Source organism: Carya illinoinensis, chromosome 1 (assembly GCF_018687715.1).
Source record: "Carya illinoinensis cultivar Pawnee chromosome 1, C.illinoinensisPawnee_v1, whole genome shotgun sequence".
NCBI classification, from domain to species: domain Eukaryota; kingdom Viridiplantae; phylum Streptophyta; class Magnoliopsida; order Fagales; family Juglandaceae; genus Carya; species Carya illinoinensis.
This window is the reverse complement of record NC_056752.1, coordinates 8,471,977-8,492,272: the sequence shown is the minus strand read 5'-3', so window position 1 is coordinate 8,492,272 and position 20,296 is coordinate 8,471,977. Positions and strand designations below refer to the sequence as shown.

Sequence of the window (20,296 nt, the reverse complement as noted above, 5' to 3'; positions counted from 1 at the left end):
GCATGGTGGTGCGGCGCGCACCACCTGAGCATGGTGGTGCAGCGCGCACTGTAGGGTGCTACGCGGCACCCCTGCAATGGTGCTGCGTGCACCACGGTGCAGCAAACACCGGTGGGAGCCCACGGTGCACGGAGCATCGTGGGGGCACCACGACGGTGCTGCAAGCACTGCCTCGGTGCTGCGCGCACCAGGATGGTGCTGCGCGCACCTGAGGGGTGCTGCCAGCACCAGAACCGCGACGGCTCGGTGCTGCGCGCACCAGGTGTCGCGCGCACCAGCAGGTGCCCACGGTGCTCCGTGCACCGTGGGGGCACCATGCAGCACCACCTCGGTGCTGGGCGCACCAGAGGGGTGCTGCCAGCACCGGCTCGGTGCTGCGCGCACCGTGAGGTGCTGCGCCAGAGCAGCACCGGCTCGGTGCAGTAGTGCTGCGCCAGAGCAGCACCGGCTCGGTGCAGCGCGCACCGTGGGGTGCTGCGCGCACCGTGAGGTGCTGCCAGCACCACCTAGGTGCTGCGGCAGCACCCAGCTTCCTCTGGAAGTGATTTCCGGCGATCGGGGCCGCCGGTGATGTCCAGAAGAAGCAGCTGGAATTTTTTTTTTTCGGCGTTACTGTTCACGTGAACAGTAACTCGCGGGAGGAAGAAGATGACTTGAGTCATCTATCCTCTATGGGCCGGGCTGGGCTTGGGCCCTTTGGGCCATTTTTTGTTTTGGGTTTAAGCCGAACAAAAAGAAGGGGGCTGGGCTTTTTTAAGCCCAGTATTTTTTTCTGTATTTTTTTTTAAACCCGAAAATTAATAATAATAAAAAAAAAAAAAAAAAGAAAAAAAGAAAAAAAAAATTTGGCATGATTCAATATATGTTTAGATATATTGATATATTACATGTAATCTTTTATTTAATGTTTTAGATTAAATATGATAACATGTGAATATTTGGTTATATTCATTCTATTTTTTTTTCCATAATGTTATATTACATGTGATCTTTTATTTAATTTTGAGATTAAATGTGATAACATGTATGTGTGTATTGAACATGTGGAAATATGATTATTTTATCATCTATGAAAGCTGGGTTTGAGACTTGAATGTTTAGACATTAGTCTCTATTTCTTTCAGTGATAAAATTGAAAATCCCATTAAGTGGTCTTAGCTAGAATTGTCAGTGTGAATGATAGGCTGAAAGAATTGCAGTGACCCCAGTAAGAACTGTAAATGCACTGAATAGCCAAAAGACCATGGTGACCTCAGTAAGAACTGTAAATGCACTGATGGAACAAGAAAAATTGACTGTAATGGTCTCATATGAACCATCTTTGTAGACTGGCCCAACAGGTTGCCATGGTCTGAGTAGCTGTCCTTGTAGACTGGCCCAAAAAGGTTACTGCGGATTTTAGTAGGTTATGTCTTTACATGTGACTAGGTCTAGATGACTACTTAAAATAGTGGGAGTATGGTTGAGATTTATGATGATAAATTCTCCCATATTCGTTTTTTTTAATTTTGCGCGGGAATTGAGTTAGAAATCTAATAATTGGATATTGTGGCGCAAGAGATGATTCTGAAGCCTAGCGATTTTTCGATCTTGCGACATGTCTAAATTATTCTTTTTCTAACTTGAAAGGACGCGGCAGATTTCTAAGGTGTGTGAATAATATCCCGTCTTTGCGTATTGTAGTGAAATGGCATCCAAGAGTATTGTTGCCGATTTAAACAAAGGGGAGAAATTAGATGGGGAAAACTATGACATATGGCATCGCAAGATCCAGTATGTCTTAGATGAGCAAGAGGTCTTGGAGGCCTTATCTCACACTCTTACTAAGCCCGAGGAAGGGAACTCGGAACAACACAAGATAGATCAACAAGCCTATACCCAATGGGCTAAGAAAAATCGGTGCGCGCGCATAATTATGTTAAGCAACATGCACAATGATCTGATGTGTGAGTTCGAGGTCTATGACACTGCCCAAAGCATGTGGAATGCTTTGAAATTGAAGTTTGGTGGAACTTCAGCCACTAGGTTGCGTGGATTAACCATGAGGTTTGACTCCTATAAGATGCGCTCTGACCACACGATGAAGCAGCATCTTAGGGCTATGTCAACTATGATCTGCGAACTTAGGTCGGCAGGAAACAACCTGACAGATGAACAGTAAGTGCAGGCAGTGATAAGATCACTACCGAATTCTTGGGACAATATGAGCCAGAACCTAACGCATAACGAGAATATCAAAGACTTTGATGATGTCTCGCGTCACTTGGAATTGGAGGCTGAGCGCCTAGAGGCTGCTAAGCCCAATCATACGGCCTATGTGGCTAATGCTGGTTCGCGCAAGGCATCAAGGCCTAAGCGCAAGAAGTCCAAGAATGGAGTAGCTGCTGGACATATTAAAAAAGTGTCAGGAACTTCTCAGCGCACCAAGAGGGGCAAGCGCGGGAAAAACAAGTCAAAATTAGAGTGTTTCAACTGCGGAAAGATTGGCCACTTCGCTCGTGACTGCACTGAGCCGAAGAAGGTACACTCTGACTTTTCTCGCATTGTTTTTGTAACTAGCCATGTGATGGTTGCTGAATCCTATCCTTTGTGGACTGTTGATTCAGAAGCGACCGAGCACATAGCGCGAGATAGAGTCGGATTTGTGGAGTATCGCCAGATTCCAACTGGGAGCCGTGATATCAAGGTGGGGAATGGAGCTAGCGTGGAGGTACTGGGACTTGGTACCTACAAGCTGGACTTGCGGGGTGGCCGCACTCTTTTCCTCCACAATGTGCTATATGCTCCCGAGATCCGACGAAACTTACTTTCAGTTGTTACTCTATTGAAACTTGGTTTTCGAATTGTATTTGAAAACAATTATGTTTCTTTTCATTTGGGGCATGTGTTTTATGGCAAATCTTTTCTTCGAGACGGTTTTATGATATTGGATTTGGTTTATTCTAATATAAATAAATCCATTGCTTTTCTTTCTTCATCTGTTGATAATTTGGATTCATACACATGGCATGCTAGGCTTGGCCATATAGGGCAAGATAGAATGACTCGATTAGCTAGAGAAGGCCTGATAGGCAATCTCGCTAAGGTCATCTTGCCCACGTGTGAACATTGTCTAATGGGAAAAGCTAAGAGAAAACCGTTTGGAAAAGCCACAAGGGCATCTTTTCCGCTGCAATTAGTCCACTCAGACATCTGTGGTCCAATGAGTGTGAGGGCAAGACACGGAGGTGTCTACTTCATCACCTTTATAGATGATTTTTCACGTTACGGTCATGTCTACTTAATCTCCCATAAGTCTGAAGCATTGGAATGTTTTAGACGATATCTAAGAATGGTCGAGAATCAGTTAGATAAGAGTTTAAAGACTCTAAGAACTGACCGAGGACGAGAATATCTCTCTGAGCAATTTAAAAGGCTCTGTGATGAAAAAGGAATCAAAAGACAGTTAACGATGCCAAGTACGCCACAGCAAAATGGCGTGGCGGAAAGGAGAAATCGAACACTGCTTGAGATGGTTAGGTCAATGATGGCGCAAGCAAACCTACCAATTTCTTTCTAGGGGGATGCACTTTTGACTGCTGCCTACATTCTTAACCGAGTGCCCTCCAAATCAGTAACTTCCACCCCATATGAACTATGGACCGGCGAGAAACCCAATTTGAGTAGCTTGCGGCCATGGGGTTCAACGGGTTTTGTTCATGATCTTTCTCATAAGTATGGGAAATTAGGCCCTAGAGGGAAGAAGTGTATCTTTATAAGGTACTCGGAACACTCTAAAGGGTATGTGTTAATAGGTGAACAAACTGATGGAAGTGTAACTGAGATTGAATCACGAGATGTGGACTTCATTGAAAATGAATTTCCAAGTAGAGGTGAGGTTGATAGGAGTTTGGAACTTCATGAGATTGTGGAACAAGAGGAAAGTGCTCCAAGGAATTTAGTTGAGAATGAGGAAGAAATTTTTCGAGCTCCTACAAATGATAAAAGAAACTTAAATCCGAGTGGGAGCACACCGCTTGTCAACCAATCACAACAACCTCAGCCGCGTAGAAGCACACGTGAAAGTATTCCCCGTCGTCGTTTTGAGATTGAAGGGGAAGCTTTTATGGTAGCTCCGCATGATGATGATGAGCCTAGGACAATCCATGAGGCTCTCTCATCTTCTACTAAAGATGAGTGGATGAAAGCTCTTAATGATGAAATTGAGTCTATGAAGACAAACCAGGTCTGGGATCTGGTTGATCTACCGAGAGGGCGTAAGACTATTGGGAACAAATGGGTTCTAAAAGTCAAACGCAAGTCGGATGGATCAATAGATAAGTACAAAGCTCGCTTAGTGGCGAAAGGATATACCCAGCAAGAGGGTATAGACTATGAGGAAACTTTTTCACCAGTGGTGAGGTTTGCTTCAATTCGCCTGATTCTAGCTATAGTAGCAAACATGGATTTGGAACTCTACCAAATGGATGTTAAGACAGCATTTCTCAATGGATAACTAGATGAGGAGATCTATATGGATCAACCAACGGGTTTTGTGGTCAAAGATCAAGAGCGCAAAGTGTGCAAGCTCAAATGATCTATATATGGCCTAAAACAATCATCTAGGCAATGGTACCTCAGATTCCATTGAGCCGTTCTTTCGAATGGGTTTACGATGATCACAGAGGACCATTGTGTCTATGTCAAAAGGTCCAAGAAGAGTTTCATTATGTTGTCATTATATGTTGACGACATACTACTAGCTGGAAATGATAAAGGGTTGATAGTCGCCACAAAAGAGTGGTTATCCTTCAATTTTGAGATGAAGGATATGGGTAAAGCAGAATACATTCTGGGAGTTAAGATCTACAGAGATCGCTCAAAGAGACTTTTGTGTTTGTCCCAACAGACTTACATAAAGAAAATCCTCGAGCGTTTTCTAATGAATGAATGTAAACCCATTGACACCCCTGTTGCAAAAAGCGAGAACTTATCTAAAGAGTTATGTCCTAAGACTCAAATAGAATAGGAAAAGATGGCCCGTGTCCCTTATGCTAATGCTGTGGGTAGTCTGATGTACGCAATGATGTGTACTCGACCTGACATATGCTATGCAGTTGGCTTAGTGAGTAGATTCCAATCTAACCCCGGACTGGCTCACTGGAAAGCAGTCAAAAGGATTATGCGATATCTCAAGGGAACTGCAGACTATGTGCTGTGCTATCAAGGTTTAGATTTGCAGCTAAAAGGTTACAGCGATGCCGACTGGGGCAGTGACCTAGATGAGCGCAAATCAACCACTGGGTATGTCTTTCTGCTCAATAATGGCGCCATTACATGGAGCAGCAAGAAACAACCTTGTATAGCTTTATCCACTATGGAGGCAGAATACATAGCTTGTTCTGCAGCAGTTCAAGAAGCTGTTTGGTTACGAAGATTCCTCAAGCATTTAGACATTGGCACGGATTATTCGGATCCGGTGACAATATTCTGCGATAGCACGGCTGCTCTCGCATATGCTAAGGACTCTAAGTACCATGGAAGAACCAAACACATAGATATCAGATATCACTACATCAGAGACATGGTAGCGCAAAAGGAAGTGGTTCTGAAACATCTCTCTACGAGTCGCATGGTTGCTGATCCCTTAACGAAGCCTATAGCAAGAGATGTCTTTGAGGCTCATGTTAGGGATCTAGGACTGCGTAGATTGTAAATGTTTTTTGTGACATTGAGATGTAACCTTTCCTTTGGGATATTAATACAATATGATTCAGTAATTGTCTTTATCGTATTGTCTTCACACACAAGATATGTCAACAGGCTTAGATCGGCTCACTCACACGAGCGATCGCCTCTAGCGCTTGAGAAGCGAGTAGAGATGAGACATTGTGTTCTAAGATACTTGTCCAAATGGATAAGTTAGTTGACACAAAGATATGTCGTTTTAGTGGGAGCTAAAATAAGGTCCAATGAGTGGACTATGCATGGGTTACCCCACAACCTATGTAGCCTGTGGTTAGCCAGATGTGAGATCCTCTTTGACGCCTTGGAGGCGGGCAAATGGAGGAACTCAGGTTAGACGCTTGAGAAGCGACTAGACTAAGATCTGTACGGTGTTGATATAGACATATGCTCTTTGAGAAAGAGAAATCCACCGTAGCATGTACTTCATACTACATGTGCTTATGCGACCAAATGAGTAAGTGAGTAAATGGTTCCCCTCTTTCTCACTGTGTGAGTCTCATTTTTTTTTTTTGTGTCCTTTACTTTTGACTATGTCACAAGATGGAGGTTATGATGTCTGCTACTTTGGCATGTTGTCTATGGCCATGATCAATACGGTCTAAAGAGGCATTGCTGGGAAAGCGGTTTGACCAAAGTTGAATGATATGAGTGCAAAAGGAAGATTCTTTGATATCGCATCTTCAATAGTGTTTGCTGACGTCAACTATGACGCTACATATTGGTAGCGACTAAGGTTGTGAACATATTGAAATGATTTAGAGATAGTCGAGCATTGTTCTGAGTTTTTTCTAAAACTCAAGAGGGTTTCGAAAATGCTTGAACTGATGCGATCAAATGAGTCTAGGACATAACCAAACATTTTGGGGATGTTACTATGCTAGTCTTCTCTGGGAGAGATTTAGTGTATGTACTCCCACATTTCTATAGATATGCTTGGTGGTCGCACGGCCTACTTACTTGTATGAATAAGATTGAGAATATTAGAGAGATGCTGACCTGGGGTCATGCCCACTGTGTGCGAGTGGGAGATGTTAATTGATGGGGCCGCCCACGTGGGCAGACCCACTTTTTGCTATTTCACCTAACGCATGGCTTTAAGCCATGCGTTAAATGACTTGCATGCATTGCATGCAGAGGCTGGCCTTTGAGGCCAGCCATGTAGGGGGTTATAAAAAGCCCCCCCCCCCCTCTGGTGATTCAAGCATCGATTAGAAGAAAGAAAAAACTCTCTCTCTCTTTTATTCTCTCTTAAGTAGTATTTAGGCTGTGGAGTGTTAAAGCGTTACTCTGGTTGTATACTACGTAGTACGCTTTACCACCAAGTCAAAACTCTTGTCAATCTGAAGAAACTTGTGGAGCAACTTTACAAGCTGGGCTTGAGGTACTTTCCGTTGTGCATCCTAACAGATACCTGTATACATGGTTTACCCAATAAATGCTTGCTTAATCGTAGTGGTATTGGACCAATTCTTCGGTGACATTACATTGATGTTACACGTGAAGTTAAAAAAAAAAAATATCCTCAGAACTATGCAGGTTAGTTTCGGTTTAGATGTGGTTTCATTTACATCAATTTTGTTGACACAGGTTTCCCAAGTTGAGTGTTATGACATACAGAGTTAAGCTTTGTCTGAATCACCCCTACCTGGTGCAGCATGAGATTTTAATCTCCTAAAGAAATTAAGTGATTCTATTTCAGTTTTTAACTTCACAATCTATGCTGTGAGTTTTATACTAAATTGTTTGCTTTTGTTGTTGTCTCTCATTTTTGTGTTATTTCCCCTTTTATTACATGCTACTTCATTGTCATATATATTTGGGAGATTCATTATATAACCTACTTTCTATGATTTGCACGCTGTTTTGGTCATGTACGCTTAAAAGTTAAAGCACATGCTGATACCTTTTTTGGCCATCCCAAGACTACAACATCATTTAGGTATGGATTCTAGATCTCCGAAGTATTTAGATGAATAAGCATCAATTGTGTTTTAAATGAGATAAAAATAAGTCCTTTGTCTCTTAATAGCATCAAATTGAAGCCAACATGTTTCCATGATGTGAACAAATGACACAGAATGATCTTGGTGCAAGTAGTATTAGTTGGTTGCCTAATTTCTGCATATGAAACTTCCAGATTGTGTGTTGAAATGCTATGGGAAGTACAGTATACAGATGCATACTTGCCTACTTGGTGGATGGAATATTCAAATATCTAAAAATTGGTAAATGAAATCTATACACTGCTAGACTCTTACCCTTTCTAACTTTCATAGTACATCCCCAACGTTTGCTGGCAATTTTTTCTTGGCACTTTGCTCCGTAAATTTACTTTCTTCTTGCATATAGAAAATCTTGATACCCTTTTAATAGAAACTTTCAAATTTTTGGATCCTTGCTTTGCTATGGTGTACATCGCTTAAGTTATCCTAGTCTTGATATATGTAAAGAGAAGTGTTATTCATCATCTTTTTAACCATCGCTCTTCCATCCTTTATTTATATAGTATTAAATGATAGAAAAATGATTTATTATCTTTTACTCGGCTGCCAAGAATGTGCATATTATTCATAATAATGGTTTTTGGATAATTGTTCATAATAACATAGAGGTGAGCCAAATTGAATTCTGATAGCATTTAATTTTATTTCCAAACTACAAGAACTTGCAACTTCATGTTGTAAACATCAATAAATTATCATCAAGTATAAGTTACTACTGCTTATCTCTCTTCTCAAGTCACCCACCCATGGGAACTCAAGTGGTAAGGGCGAACTTGTGTGCATGTGCCCCCATGTCATAGGTTCGATTTTCTCTAGAATCAAATTACGATTTAAGTGGGAGGTCATGGTGGTGAGTTGTTGTGCTAGTCTCCCTGGGAGTTTAGATTCCATGGGTGAGTTCTAAGGGCTCTATCGTAGGGTGATTTCCTGTCATTAAAAAAAAAAAAAAAAAATCTCTTTTCTCAAGTCTATCGTAATGACATCGACAGTAAAAGAAAAAGAAAAGGTTATTGGTAATCATGGAAAAATTACTAATAAAATAGACAATGAGTAGTATGAAGGATTCACCAAATGCATACATCACAAGAAACACAAATGTATTAGTCCCTACTTTTGATTTGAGTAGATTTAAGAGTCGAGATACCAAAGCCAGTTCTCTTAGAAAATGGTTGATTCTTGGACTAATTCTCATCTGTCTTCTTCCTAGACATATTCTGCATCATGGAACATGTGCTTTCGCTTTCTGTAAGCATGGAACATACCTTGTCAGACTTCCAAGTCTTCCTCTTCCGGGCTGCCGAGTATAAAGAGATTAAAGAAGGACAAGGAATCCATCTTTGTATTTGTTTTGGCAAATAAGGACTTTTATTCAACACATACACCCTGTCAACTTTCCCTTTAATTAGAAAAGAAAAAATATTTGTGTATCATTTTCCAACATTATTTATTCCATAAAAAGAATTATAAAAAATATTTAAAAAAATTGATGTAGTTTAATGTATTACGTCGAATTTACTATACAATAGAAATAATATATTTATTCCACAAAAAGAATTATCAAAGCTACTTTAGAGTTTGTTATGACTTAATGTGGTTTGTTGAATCTATTGTACAATAGAGAGTATTGCCGTCTAACATATAACATCAAACTATGTCATTAAATATATATATATATATATTTTTTTTTTATAATTATCTTTGTGCAAAATGCTACTCTTATTGCTGGGAGCTATTGCTAGGATTATTTATTTATTTATTTATTATTTATTTTTACTTAATGATTAAATAAGTGTATTTTAATAATGTTGTAATTTTTTATTTTTATTTTTTAAAAATATTTAAAAGTGTTAAAAAATACATGAAAGAAAAAGAAACACATAAAAGTAAAAAAAGGACAATGCTAGTAGTACCGATGGTTAACCGATAAAGTGAACCGATGCAGCGTAAATGTATTTTTTTTTATTTTCTTTTAATCATTTTTTACACAATTTTAAATATTTTTAAAAAATAATAAGAAAATATCAATTAACTAATATTCACATCTTTAATTATTAAATAAATTTAAAAATAAAAATAAAATAAAAAATTCATCCAGTCATTTTTATCGATTAATTTTATGATTCAACTAGCTTTTTCCTTAAAAAAACACCCTCACAAAAATTCCAAACTGATGTTTTACACCGAACTCCCGGCCTTATCCAGAAGAGGCAAGGTTGAGAAACTGCCGGAACCGCAGAAATAAAGCAGACGGCCCCTGAGATTCTCTAATACCAAGATTAAAGCGCACACTTTTTTCAACTCGCTCGGAATCTCTGCTAAATCTACTGCTTTTTACCGTTGAGTTCCTTTGCCGCCAAAACTGGCAACCATCCTCAGCCGTTCGATCTAATGCCTCTTCTTAAATCTGTGGGGTCCCTTCATGTTGTGACTTGTGAACCCCACGAATACGATTCCAAAGGGCTGGAAAGGAAACAATCTTCTTCCTTCGCTCATTTCAGTCTTGACTCTTGTCATTCCCACCTCGTCCGTTTATGGCCCCAAGTCTTCTCTAGTCTCTGAGTCCACTTCAAGCAATTGGGATTCTATAAAGTTTAGTCTTTTTTTTTTTCTTTTCTCGTTTTGTAATTGATCTCTCCCAATCTTGCTTTGAAAACTTGCTCTTTCTTGAAAAATCATTATCTGGGTCTTCGTCATTCTGATTCTTCTCTTTGGTTTTGGTTTCCATCATCTGTGGGATATCTTTTTTCGAGTACTATCACTTTCTCATCTAGTTTTGGCTGTTGGACCTGTTGGTGTTCTTGTTTTTCTTGTTTCTTCGTCTTGTTTTTCGCTTTTGGATTTGTGGATGTATTTTGTTTTCTGAGATTTAGGTGTAGGAAGTAGGGAAGTTGGAGATGCTGGGTGGAGGTATGAATTTGGTTACTACTGTTATTGGTTTTGGCATGAGTGGAACATTTATTGTATTTGTCTGCACAAGAATAATCTGTGGGAGGCTCCGCAGGGCCGAACAACGTCCCATGTTCGAGATTGAATCAAGGACTGATCTTGAACAGGTACCTTATTCAATTCTCCATGCTGTGTTATTTTTTGGGAGTATTTGTCTCCATTTGTAAATCCATGCTAGATTTTGCTGAGTCCTGCTTGGGGTGTTTTATTATAATGATAATTCTTTGTGGTCCTTTATTTCATTCTTATCTTATGCGATTGACTAGGATCAATTATAACTTTGTTCTTCCAATCCATGGCCTCTTTTTTGGGGGATAGAAGGCTATGCCCATATTTTCACTACACTCTGTTCTTATATCAATTTCATGGTAGCTCGGACACAATTGCGCAATTGGTTGGTGAAGATGAATTTTTAAAAATTATAATTAGTACTAGTTGTTGATAACGAAGGGACAACATATTTTCTGAAAGAGATATGAAAACAAAATCTCGAGGAGATTTAGGGGTATGTCATGCATACATACATGACATGCTTCTGTCGTAATTATTTGCAAAGATGGCATCCTCAGGTTGTTTCTACCCTGCACTGTCAAACATAATGCAGAATATGGTTTTTCTTCTTCTTCTTCCTTCCATTTTTAGTTAAAACCTTAAAGCCTAAATTTGTTTTCTTCCCACTCACAAATAGGGTGCTTTTATCAGACCAACATACAAGAAAATTGCACCTGCTTGCTTTAATCCTTCTATCAATGTGAGTATATTGTTAGTTGTAGTTAAGCTTGGAGCACTGTTTTATAAATTTGCACTATTTGCTGACAGCCGGAGCCTCAGGTTAGTGGCCTTGAACCAGTTTTGGTTGCTGCGATCCCCACCATGAAGTTCGACAATGAGGCTTTCAGTTCTATGGAAGATCCACAGTAAGTATAGCCACCAAAATATCTAGTCATTGAATAAGACATACCTTTTATCACCTTTCGTGGAAGAGAAACTTGTTCCTCCTTTTGACTCTTTGACATTTAGGAACTGCTTGTTTCTGTGTAATAATTGATGTTTAGTTCTATTCATTCAAGAAGTTTTGAGGTTAGTCCTTTACTCCTGCAGGTGCTCAATATGTTTGGCAGAGTATCAAGAGAAAGAGGTCTTACGAATAATGCCAAAATGCGGCCACACTTATCATCTCTCTTGCATCGATGTTTGGCTCAGAAAACAGTCTACTTGTCCAGTCTGTCGTCTACCATTACAAGACTTTTTTGGAAGAAGACATATGAGGCCACCTTTGTTTGATATTCCTCAATCTTTAGATGATCCTGCAAACTCAACGGACAATTCCCAGCGGTGGCTGCTACCTGGCCTTGAGCGTTCGGTAGGAAATGTAAGTACTGAAGGGCATGTTGAATCTGTTCTTGTGAACCAACCGGAGTCAACACCTTCTCGAGAAGCAGAAAGAAGATAGGAATACATGCCTCTGGATCTGGCAAGCCTTTTTCTTTTTTAATTGGAGATTCTTTTATTCCTAAATGTACAGAAATTTCCTGTCTCTTTTGCATGGCTCAGACATCGTTATTCGGAATTGTTGTGAAAAAAGGCCTTAAAAATCTATGGATCAGAATGAAGTCAATTGATATTTGACATTCTCATTCAGGTATCGATCAATGTATTAATTGAAATTATGAAATTTCAGTATATCGTGACTCTATACATATAATATGGAAGAAGAACAACTGAAACTTCCTGAGTTATTCTGCATAGATGGTTTGGGGAACATAGATTGCTACACAGTTGCAGGACTTTTTTTTTTGGTGGAACAAAGATTGATTCAATTCGGAGATTGCAACACAGATGGCTTCTTTCACATCAGATCTTTTCACAAGTTCGAATTGATAACTTAAGATTGTTCTTAGAGGCCATGCATGATGCATGAAATTGATGCGAGACAAATCTAGATCATTAGAGGGTAAATGTGGAGTCAAAATCCGAACTTAGAATCTCTGTTGTGATACCATGTTAAGGTCACTGTTTATCACAGAACTTTAAGTTGACTGTAGGTAAGTCTAATCATTTGATTATATTTTAAGACTTTCCTACTCAAATTGGAGGACTAGATGAGTGCTTTGAAATAAACCTCAACCGGTCAAACAAGAACAGGAAAATAGGATGATCAGCAACAAACTAGCTTTCTTAATCGTGTGCTGCCTTCGCCCCCACTGGCTTCTGCCTACGTAGACATTTGATAACATCATGCAGCACTCAGTGTTCATCTCAATCATCCTTTTGCTCTGCACTTTCGCAAACTGAAAATGCCCATCAATTCTGCATCCTTATTGAAGGGTGCCCGCAGCACAGAACTAGCTTTTAATGGACATAATCTCTTTTGAGACCAATACATCATTGTCTTGTTTTCCATTACAAGTGTACCACAAACATCATAGTCATATTGCTTAATTAATTATTATTATTTTATTTTAAAGAAGAGGGCAAGTCTAGCAACTTTTTGGGTTATCAATTTACTTTTGTAAGGGAAATGATTCACCTATAATTCTTTTTATATTTATTTTACAACTTATTTTAAATCAACCAATATAATTGTTTCATTTCATTAAAAAAATAAATTCAATTTTGCATGCATACTTTTAAGTAGAGTTCTAAAATAATTGTAGATTAATAGTAGGTTTATCATTTTCCTTTTTGTAATATTTACTCCTTTTGAAAGTGGAGGCATGTCTTTATCCAAAAAGGGCATATTTTGCAATATATATATATCAATGATATTTCATCTATTTTTACTTATTATTTATTTATTACAATAAATAAAATTAAAAGAGGATATTATTTGACAATTGATGATAGTGTTTTAGTTTTTTGATTGTTTGTACTTAAAGAAAGTTGTAGAGTTTTTTTTTTTTTGCAGGAATTGATTTGTATATTTTAGGATGTGTTTTGGTTTTTAGGTCCCGTTTGATTAAATAGATGAGATGAAATAAAAGTTGAAAATTGAATAAAATATTATTAAAATATAATTTTTTATTTTGAATTTTAAAAAAATTAAATTGTTTATTATATTTCGTATGGAAATTTAAAAAATTTATAATGATTATATAAGATGAGATGATATGAGATAGTTTAGTTTTTGTAACCAAATTAGGAGTTTCACACATTCATTTTGAAAAAAATAGAATAAATTTAAGATCTACATAAAAAAATTATTTTTTTATAATAAATTTTACTCTTTTTTTTTTTGTTTAAAAGAGAATGCACAAGAATTACAAATTCTATAATTTTGAATACTGAAATAAGCCTTGCCCATAAGGAACCCTCGGCTACCATTGCAATTTGAAACACAACGTTATCTTCTCGTCACTGCTCAATCCGAAAAACGGAAAAGCCCATTAACCACTAGAAACGGGCAAGCTAGTTAGCCTGAGCCACGGTCCACCGACCCAGTGGTGGCTTTTTTGTAGTGAGGGAGTGTGAGACAGAGATAATGGTGGCACACGTGGGAGTCATCTCTCTCCGCTCTTGCTTCCCTCCTCCCCCTCGTCTTCCTCGGCTCTACTCCACCAAGCACAAGCCATTTTCCAGTACGTACGAACATCACTGGAAAAGAAATGTTTTTCTTTTCGAGACTTTTTTCAGCTGAATTTAGTTGTCTGTCACTAATTTGCGCTGTAATGGTTTTACTATATGAATTTCTTGACACTGCCATCATTGATTGGTGTGAATTATATTTATATATATGGGTCTGATGTTATCACAGAAAATTTATATATATTTTCTGGGACCTTTGTTTTATTTGCGCTGGCTCAATTAATCGGTATTAGTTATTTTTCAGTGGCTGTAATGAGTGAAGATCCTGTCCGTGAATGGATTTTGTCAGAAGGAAAGGCAACCCAGATAACAAAAATCAGTCCCGTAGGCGGTGGCTGCATCAATCTTGCTAGTCGTTATGAAACGGATGCAGGTTCTTTCTTTGTGAAAACAAACAGGTAGAGGTATATGTTAAATTGTCAATACAGACGGTCCAATTTTGCATCTGGCATCCAAATGATTGCAAACTTGCTTCTGAGTTGTGGAAACTACTCGTGAATATACCAATTTAAATCCTTTTAAAATCAATGTCAAGACTCAAAGGGACAAATAAATCTTGATTTTGAAACACTTGGTCAGGAGTATTGGATCATCTATGTTTGAAGCAGAGGCTCTTGGTTTAGGTGCCATGTATGAAACCGGATCAATCCGTGTGCCTAGGCCATTCAAGGTGTGCAAGTTTATATTTCATATATATTATGCTAGAATTATAGCTCCCAAACCATTTTCTATTGCATCATTGGTCCCCTATTTAGTAGAAAAGCTTAACTGAGCATGCTGTTAAGCATTGTAGGTTGGATCCCTACCTACGGGTGGTTCCTACATCATTATGGAATTCATTGAATTTGGTTCTTCCAGAGGCAATCAGGTGAGACTGGAAATTTTTTACGAATAGGAATTATAGGATATAGGTTGTAAAAAAATTATATTTTTAGTTTAATCATTTGTTGGTTCTCAGTCTGTTCTAGGGAGGAAACTTGCTGAAATGCATAAAGCTGGAAAATCGAAGAAAGGCTTTGGTTTTGATGTAAATAATACCATTGGCAGGTACAATATTCTGGATGGTTGAGTTTATCATCATCATCATCTCTCTCTCTCTCTCTCTCTCTCTCTCTTGCACACACACACACAACTGCACATGCAGGTGCAGGCACATTTATTTATTTATTTATTGATAAATTGGGGGAGGGGGTTGAACCCATGATCTCCATTTTGGAGATGTGGGTTTGTGCCATCAGGCCACAGGCCGTTGGCTATGCAGGCACATTTATAGTTCTTTGTTCTGATTGAGATTTAATACATCATATATGCTACCTTGTAGTACTCCACAGATAAACACTTGGTCATCAGATTGGATTCATTTTTATGGGGAGCATAGATTGGGTTACCAGTTGAAGTTGTTACTAGACGAGTACGGTGATAGAAGCATTTATGAAAAAGGTTATGTTGTCTTTAAAATAATATTTCTTTCCGTCAGATTTAAATCATAGCTTGATATACACATGCACCTAAATCGATTTAAAGACACGGTTCAGACGATGAATTCAACTCATAAGTGAGTATGTGACATGGCTTATTTCATTTTCTGTTTTTATCATTGCTATGATGGGACATTTTTCCTGTTTGAAAGTGATGCTCCCACGGAATGTTTACATGCCTTTGTTATTTGCCTTTACTGTTGCATTAATAGGTGCAAGCCAATTGTGAGTTAGTTGTAGAATCCTAAAGTTTCCCTTATGTATCACCTGTATTCTCTGAGATTAAACTAATAGTTGCGGAGTCTAGGATCTTGAAAACTTATAAATGTAATTTCCATTGGAAATGTAAATATATTATTTGAGTAAGTGCTTTCCAAGTAATTTGAAATATGATATCTGACTGCGGTATCATGTGAGGCTCGCACTATTTATAAATGAAAGATTGTTGCTCTATTGCTTTTTAGCCTCCTAAGAGCTGATGATGCAGAATTTGGTACTTGAAATACCTGAATGGCTGCCTTTTCATCATAATGCTCTTTTGAATATGTGATAGCATTTCACCAAATACAATGAAAGAAGAAACATATGATATTTGTTGTTGCTGATATATTTGTAGCTACTCATGAATGAAAATGATTAATGGCATGTGACATTTACTCATCATACTTGATAGGTCAAAGGCTGGTGAAGAGTATGGCACCTCTGTTTGACAATGTGGCAATTGAGCCTTGCTTACTACATGGAGACCTGTGGAGCGGAAATATTAGCTCTGACAGAAATGGCGAGCCTGTTATACTTGATCCAGCATGTTATTGTAAGTTGTTACTCCAAATATGGTTCCGGAACAAAGACTTGTTCTACGTACAGTCCTCGTTGGGGGCATGCGTGCGCACGAAATGGGTCTTTCTGTCATTTCTCCTCTAATTTTGATCAAATGTCAAAAATGTCCCTGAGTCTATTTTCCCTCTCTCCATCAATTCATCTCTCCCCTTTGACAGCTGTTGCACTCTTGGGTTAATCCACTTTCCTTTCCCATGGTTTCCCGGCAACCAAACAGAGATAAAACAAAACGACAACCAAATGTGTCAGCGAAAATGGAGAGACAAACCTTAACTTGCTAATACGAAACCCACTTCCAGACCATAACACAAAACCCAGTTCAAAAATTCAAACTTTGAGGACCAAACGTGAAACCCAAATGTTGAAGGTGTCCAAAAAACTAACAGTGCATAAATAGGACACTCTTTTGACAGTGGCCAGAATGTTTGGTTTAAGATTTTGACCAATAGTAGACAAAAACTTCAAATTGTAGCAATGGGAGAGGGTTGAAGAAGGGAGGGTCAGGCATTAAGGACCAAGGTGACTATGTCAGTATAGGCAGGGAATCTGGAGCATTTCAATTTTGAAGGGAGCAATAAGACTGTGGTGTTTGCTTTCCTCAAAATGGTGCTTTTTTCCCAGAACAAATAATCTTGTTTAAAAATAGTTACTTCAACATTGAAAATAAAGATTTGATAATGGTTCAACATTGAAAATAAAGATTTGATAATGGTTATGCGAAGCTTTGTTTTTCATAATTTTGGTCTCTGATGTTAGCTTTTGATATTAATTACTTGTGAATGGGAATTTGGGGATGGACATACTCTGGCAGTCTGGCCTGGCTGGCTTCAAAATGTGAGAAAGTCAAAGATTTCAAGTTAGTTTTTTTTCTTAGTTCATTTCAACCTGCAGAAGATAGATGCAAACAAGGCTTCTTCAGAACTCCCTGATGCAAACAAGGCTTCTTCAGAACTCCCTTTTTTTTATGCTAATAATAGGACACAGAATACGTTATTAACATTATTAAGTATACCCCTTTACTGTAGAAGTAAGCAGATAAGACACCTGAGGGCCATTACGGTAGAAATAAGCAGATAAGACACCTGAGGATCTTAGAGGAGGCTTCGTTGTCGTGATTGAGACAAAGGTGACTTTGATTTGGGTACACAGCTCCATGTTTTACTGGCAATTTTCTTTGGAGAACGTAGAGGTAGGTGGTGGGGGCATTTCCAGAAATACACTGTTCTGTATTTTTGATAAAAGGGTAGTTTATAAAAGAAATTTGTATTGAGCGAAGAAAAGTGCTAATTGTAGTTGCATTTATACTCCAAAATGGCCACTCAAATTTACACTTAGAACTTCATAGAGTTATTTATAAAGCTCAGTTCCACCTAGTAATGAACCAATATGAGATTTGACACTTAGCAATCAGCTCTGCCATTGAGAATAAAATTTAAAATCACACCCCAAAGATTTCTGGGATTTGTACCAGTTGCACTTAAAAGTTGCAGTGGATGTGATAGCATTTGTTTGCAGTTTATTCTGATTATAAATTTTTCTATTCTCTAGTGTGTTCGATACCTCTTGAATCATGCTATAGAAATCGAAAACATAAAGCACCACGTGTGATGACACTCTGAACTTTTGCCATAGATGGACATAGTGAAGCAGAATTTGGAATGTCGTGGTGCGCTGGCTTTGCAGGATCTTTCTATAACGCCTATTTTGAGGTATTATCATCTTCAAACAGATAATTGAAAGTATTTTTGTAGCTTTAATAAGTATTTGGTTCAAACGTAACCCTGTGGTGAATTGCTTAAAACTTAGACTTGAATTATATCTTTCTATTAATATATTCAATTCAATTATATATTACCAAATAAACTGGCCATGTTTTCTAGAGAAAAACTGACTAACCCAATATCAAGCTGTTTTGAGCTTGTGTAGTGTATTCTTCTCCTTTCCATCCACAATCAAAACCTTCTCAAATTTAGCCTTTTAATATCCTTGTTGATATCATCTGAAAGCTCTCTTTTAGTAATAGTTCGTGTCTTCTCCAGGTGATGCCCAAACAGCCAGGCTTTGAGAAGAGGAGAGATCTTTATATGTTGTATCATTATTTGAATCATTACAATCTCTTCGGTTCCAGCTACCGTTCATCGGCCATGTCTATAATAGATGACTATCTCCGGATGTTAAATGCTTAGCATCGAGTCTAAAATGATAACCATGTTTTTTATACGTTACTCCACCTGTATGTACATTTGCTGCTTCCTGGGGCTCTAATATTTTCATGGGCTGTTCTGTTGAGTTGTACTCGCTTCAATTTTCTGCTTTGCTTTGTCAAATAACGTTTTCTTGTACTTGCTTTGCTTTGGGCATTTTCTATTGTACCGAACGGAACGAGTCTTAATGGCTTTTATGCTATTATTGTTAGCACTTAGTTTTGTATTTAGGCTCTTTCTTGTATATTTATTGTGTACTCAGGCTTTGCCTATTTGCCTGGATCAATAAAATCTCTTTTACCTAAAAAAGAAAAAGGTTTTCTCTGCAAGAACAAGGATTTGAACAACTCCATTGAAAATTTGATGGTACATAAATTGTTTACATTGTTTTTAGAGATTGCCTTCCTATTCAAGTTTCTTCATATGTTGGGAAGAAAGAAAAAGGAGTGATGTTCTCTTGCAAAGGTAAAGCACTGCACAAAATAATATGATTGTCTTACCAGGGAATCATTTTCCTGGCAATTACAAAAAGGAAATAAATTGGTCCATATAACATGTACACCACTGCTCCAAGACTTGGACTGGACAAGCAAATAGCCTAAATACATCTAGTTAAAAGTAAGATTCCCTATTGGTTTGAAGAAAACAAAAAAGAAAAAGATTAATTCAAATGAGGGAAATGCTTGGGTCACTGTTGGTGGCTTCTGCTTTGGCTCCCATTTTTTTTTTGCTTAATGATTAAGTAAGTGTTTTTAAATAATTTTGTAATTTTTTTTAAAAAAAATATTTAAAAAGTACATATAAAAAAAAGTCAAAAATAAAAACACATACTATAACTAGCATGGGAGCTAGTAGGGCTGAGTACCGACAGATCGGAGTCGGTATCTGGGTCCTTCGACTCTGACTCCGACTTTGTCGGAGGCCGAATCCGACCTCCGACTCCAATATGTTCCGCTCCGGCTCTGACTCCGACTCCGACTTGTCGGAGCGAAGTTGGGACAGAGTCGGTGGGACCGTAGGAGGGGGTCAAATTGGGTCTGTGATCACTAATATATCCGGCTGGGGGTGGGGACTCGGGGCGACGGGAATTGCCGAGTGCCGACTGGGCACCTGAAAATAGATCTTTAGAAAAACCAAGATTTTCGTTAGAGAGAGAGAGAGAGAGAGAGAGAGAGAGAGAGGAGATGACCGGAGAACGGGAGAAGCAACAACGTCGTCGAAGCTGGAGGCTGGGGCTGGGGCTGGGCTGCGGCTGAGATCGTGGCGCCGTGAGAGTGGGGGCTGAGCTAGGGTTCCTTCAAGCCTTCAACATTTGATTTCCGTGAGACTGTGAGAGTGAGAGGAATTCAAGTGAATCTGAGAAGTGAGAAGTGAGAGAGCTGTGACTGTGAGGGAGTTAGGGTCGTGGGGGGGGGGGGGGGGGGGGGGAAATGAATCTCACTGAAGTAAAACAGCGCCGTTTTACTTTGGTTTTTAATTTACTCTGTTTTTGTAACCAAAACAGAGTCCAACA

The 20,296-nt window shown here is 38.6% G+C and overlaps 2 protein-coding genes across 4 annotated transcripts; both read left to right on the top strand.

Annotated features, from left to right (window-relative positions):
* Window positions 1-9,988: 9,988 nt before the first annotated feature.
* Window positions 9,989-12,351, top strand: LOC122309287 (RING-H2 finger protein ATL17-like). Of its 2 annotated transcripts, XM_043122717.1 has the most exons (4): window positions 9,990-10,637; window positions 10,732-10,783; window positions 11,496-11,593; window positions 11,778-12,351. In XM_043122717.1, exons 2-4 carry the CDS (start codon window positions 10,748-10,750, stop codon window positions 12,127-12,129), a joined length of 486 nt encoding a protein of 161 aa, XP_042978651.1. In that variant the 5' UTR covers window positions 9,990-10,637; window positions 10,732-10,747; the 3' UTR covers window positions 12,130-12,351. The 2 variants fall into 2 exon arrangements, with proteins under 2 accessions (XP_042978646.1, XP_042978651.1); XM_043122712.1 differs by having other exon boundaries at window positions 9,989-10,783.
* Window positions 12,352-13,995: 1,644 nt separating this feature from the next.
* On the top strand, window positions 13,996-18,985 carry LOC122309278 (protein-ribulosamine 3-kinase, chloroplastic-like). 2 transcript variants are annotated; one of them, XM_043122687.1, is made up of 9 exons: window positions 14,002-14,254; window positions 14,506-14,659; window positions 14,841-14,931; window positions 15,055-15,129; window positions 15,220-15,308; window positions 15,583-15,701; window positions 16,413-16,553; window positions 18,212-18,288; window positions 18,619-18,985. In XM_043122687.1, exons 1-9 carry the CDS (start codon window positions 14,158-14,160, stop codon window positions 18,763-18,765), a joined length of 990 nt encoding a protein of 329 aa, XP_042978621.1. In that variant the 5' UTR covers window positions 14,002-14,157; the 3' UTR covers window positions 18,766-18,985. The 2 variants fall into 2 exon arrangements, with proteins under 2 accessions (XP_042978631.1, XP_042978621.1); XM_043122697.1 differs by lacking the exon at window positions 18,619-18,985 and having other exon boundaries at window positions 13,996-14,254; window positions 18,128-18,249.
* The last annotated feature ends 1,311 nt before the right edge of the window (window positions 18,986-20,296 follow it).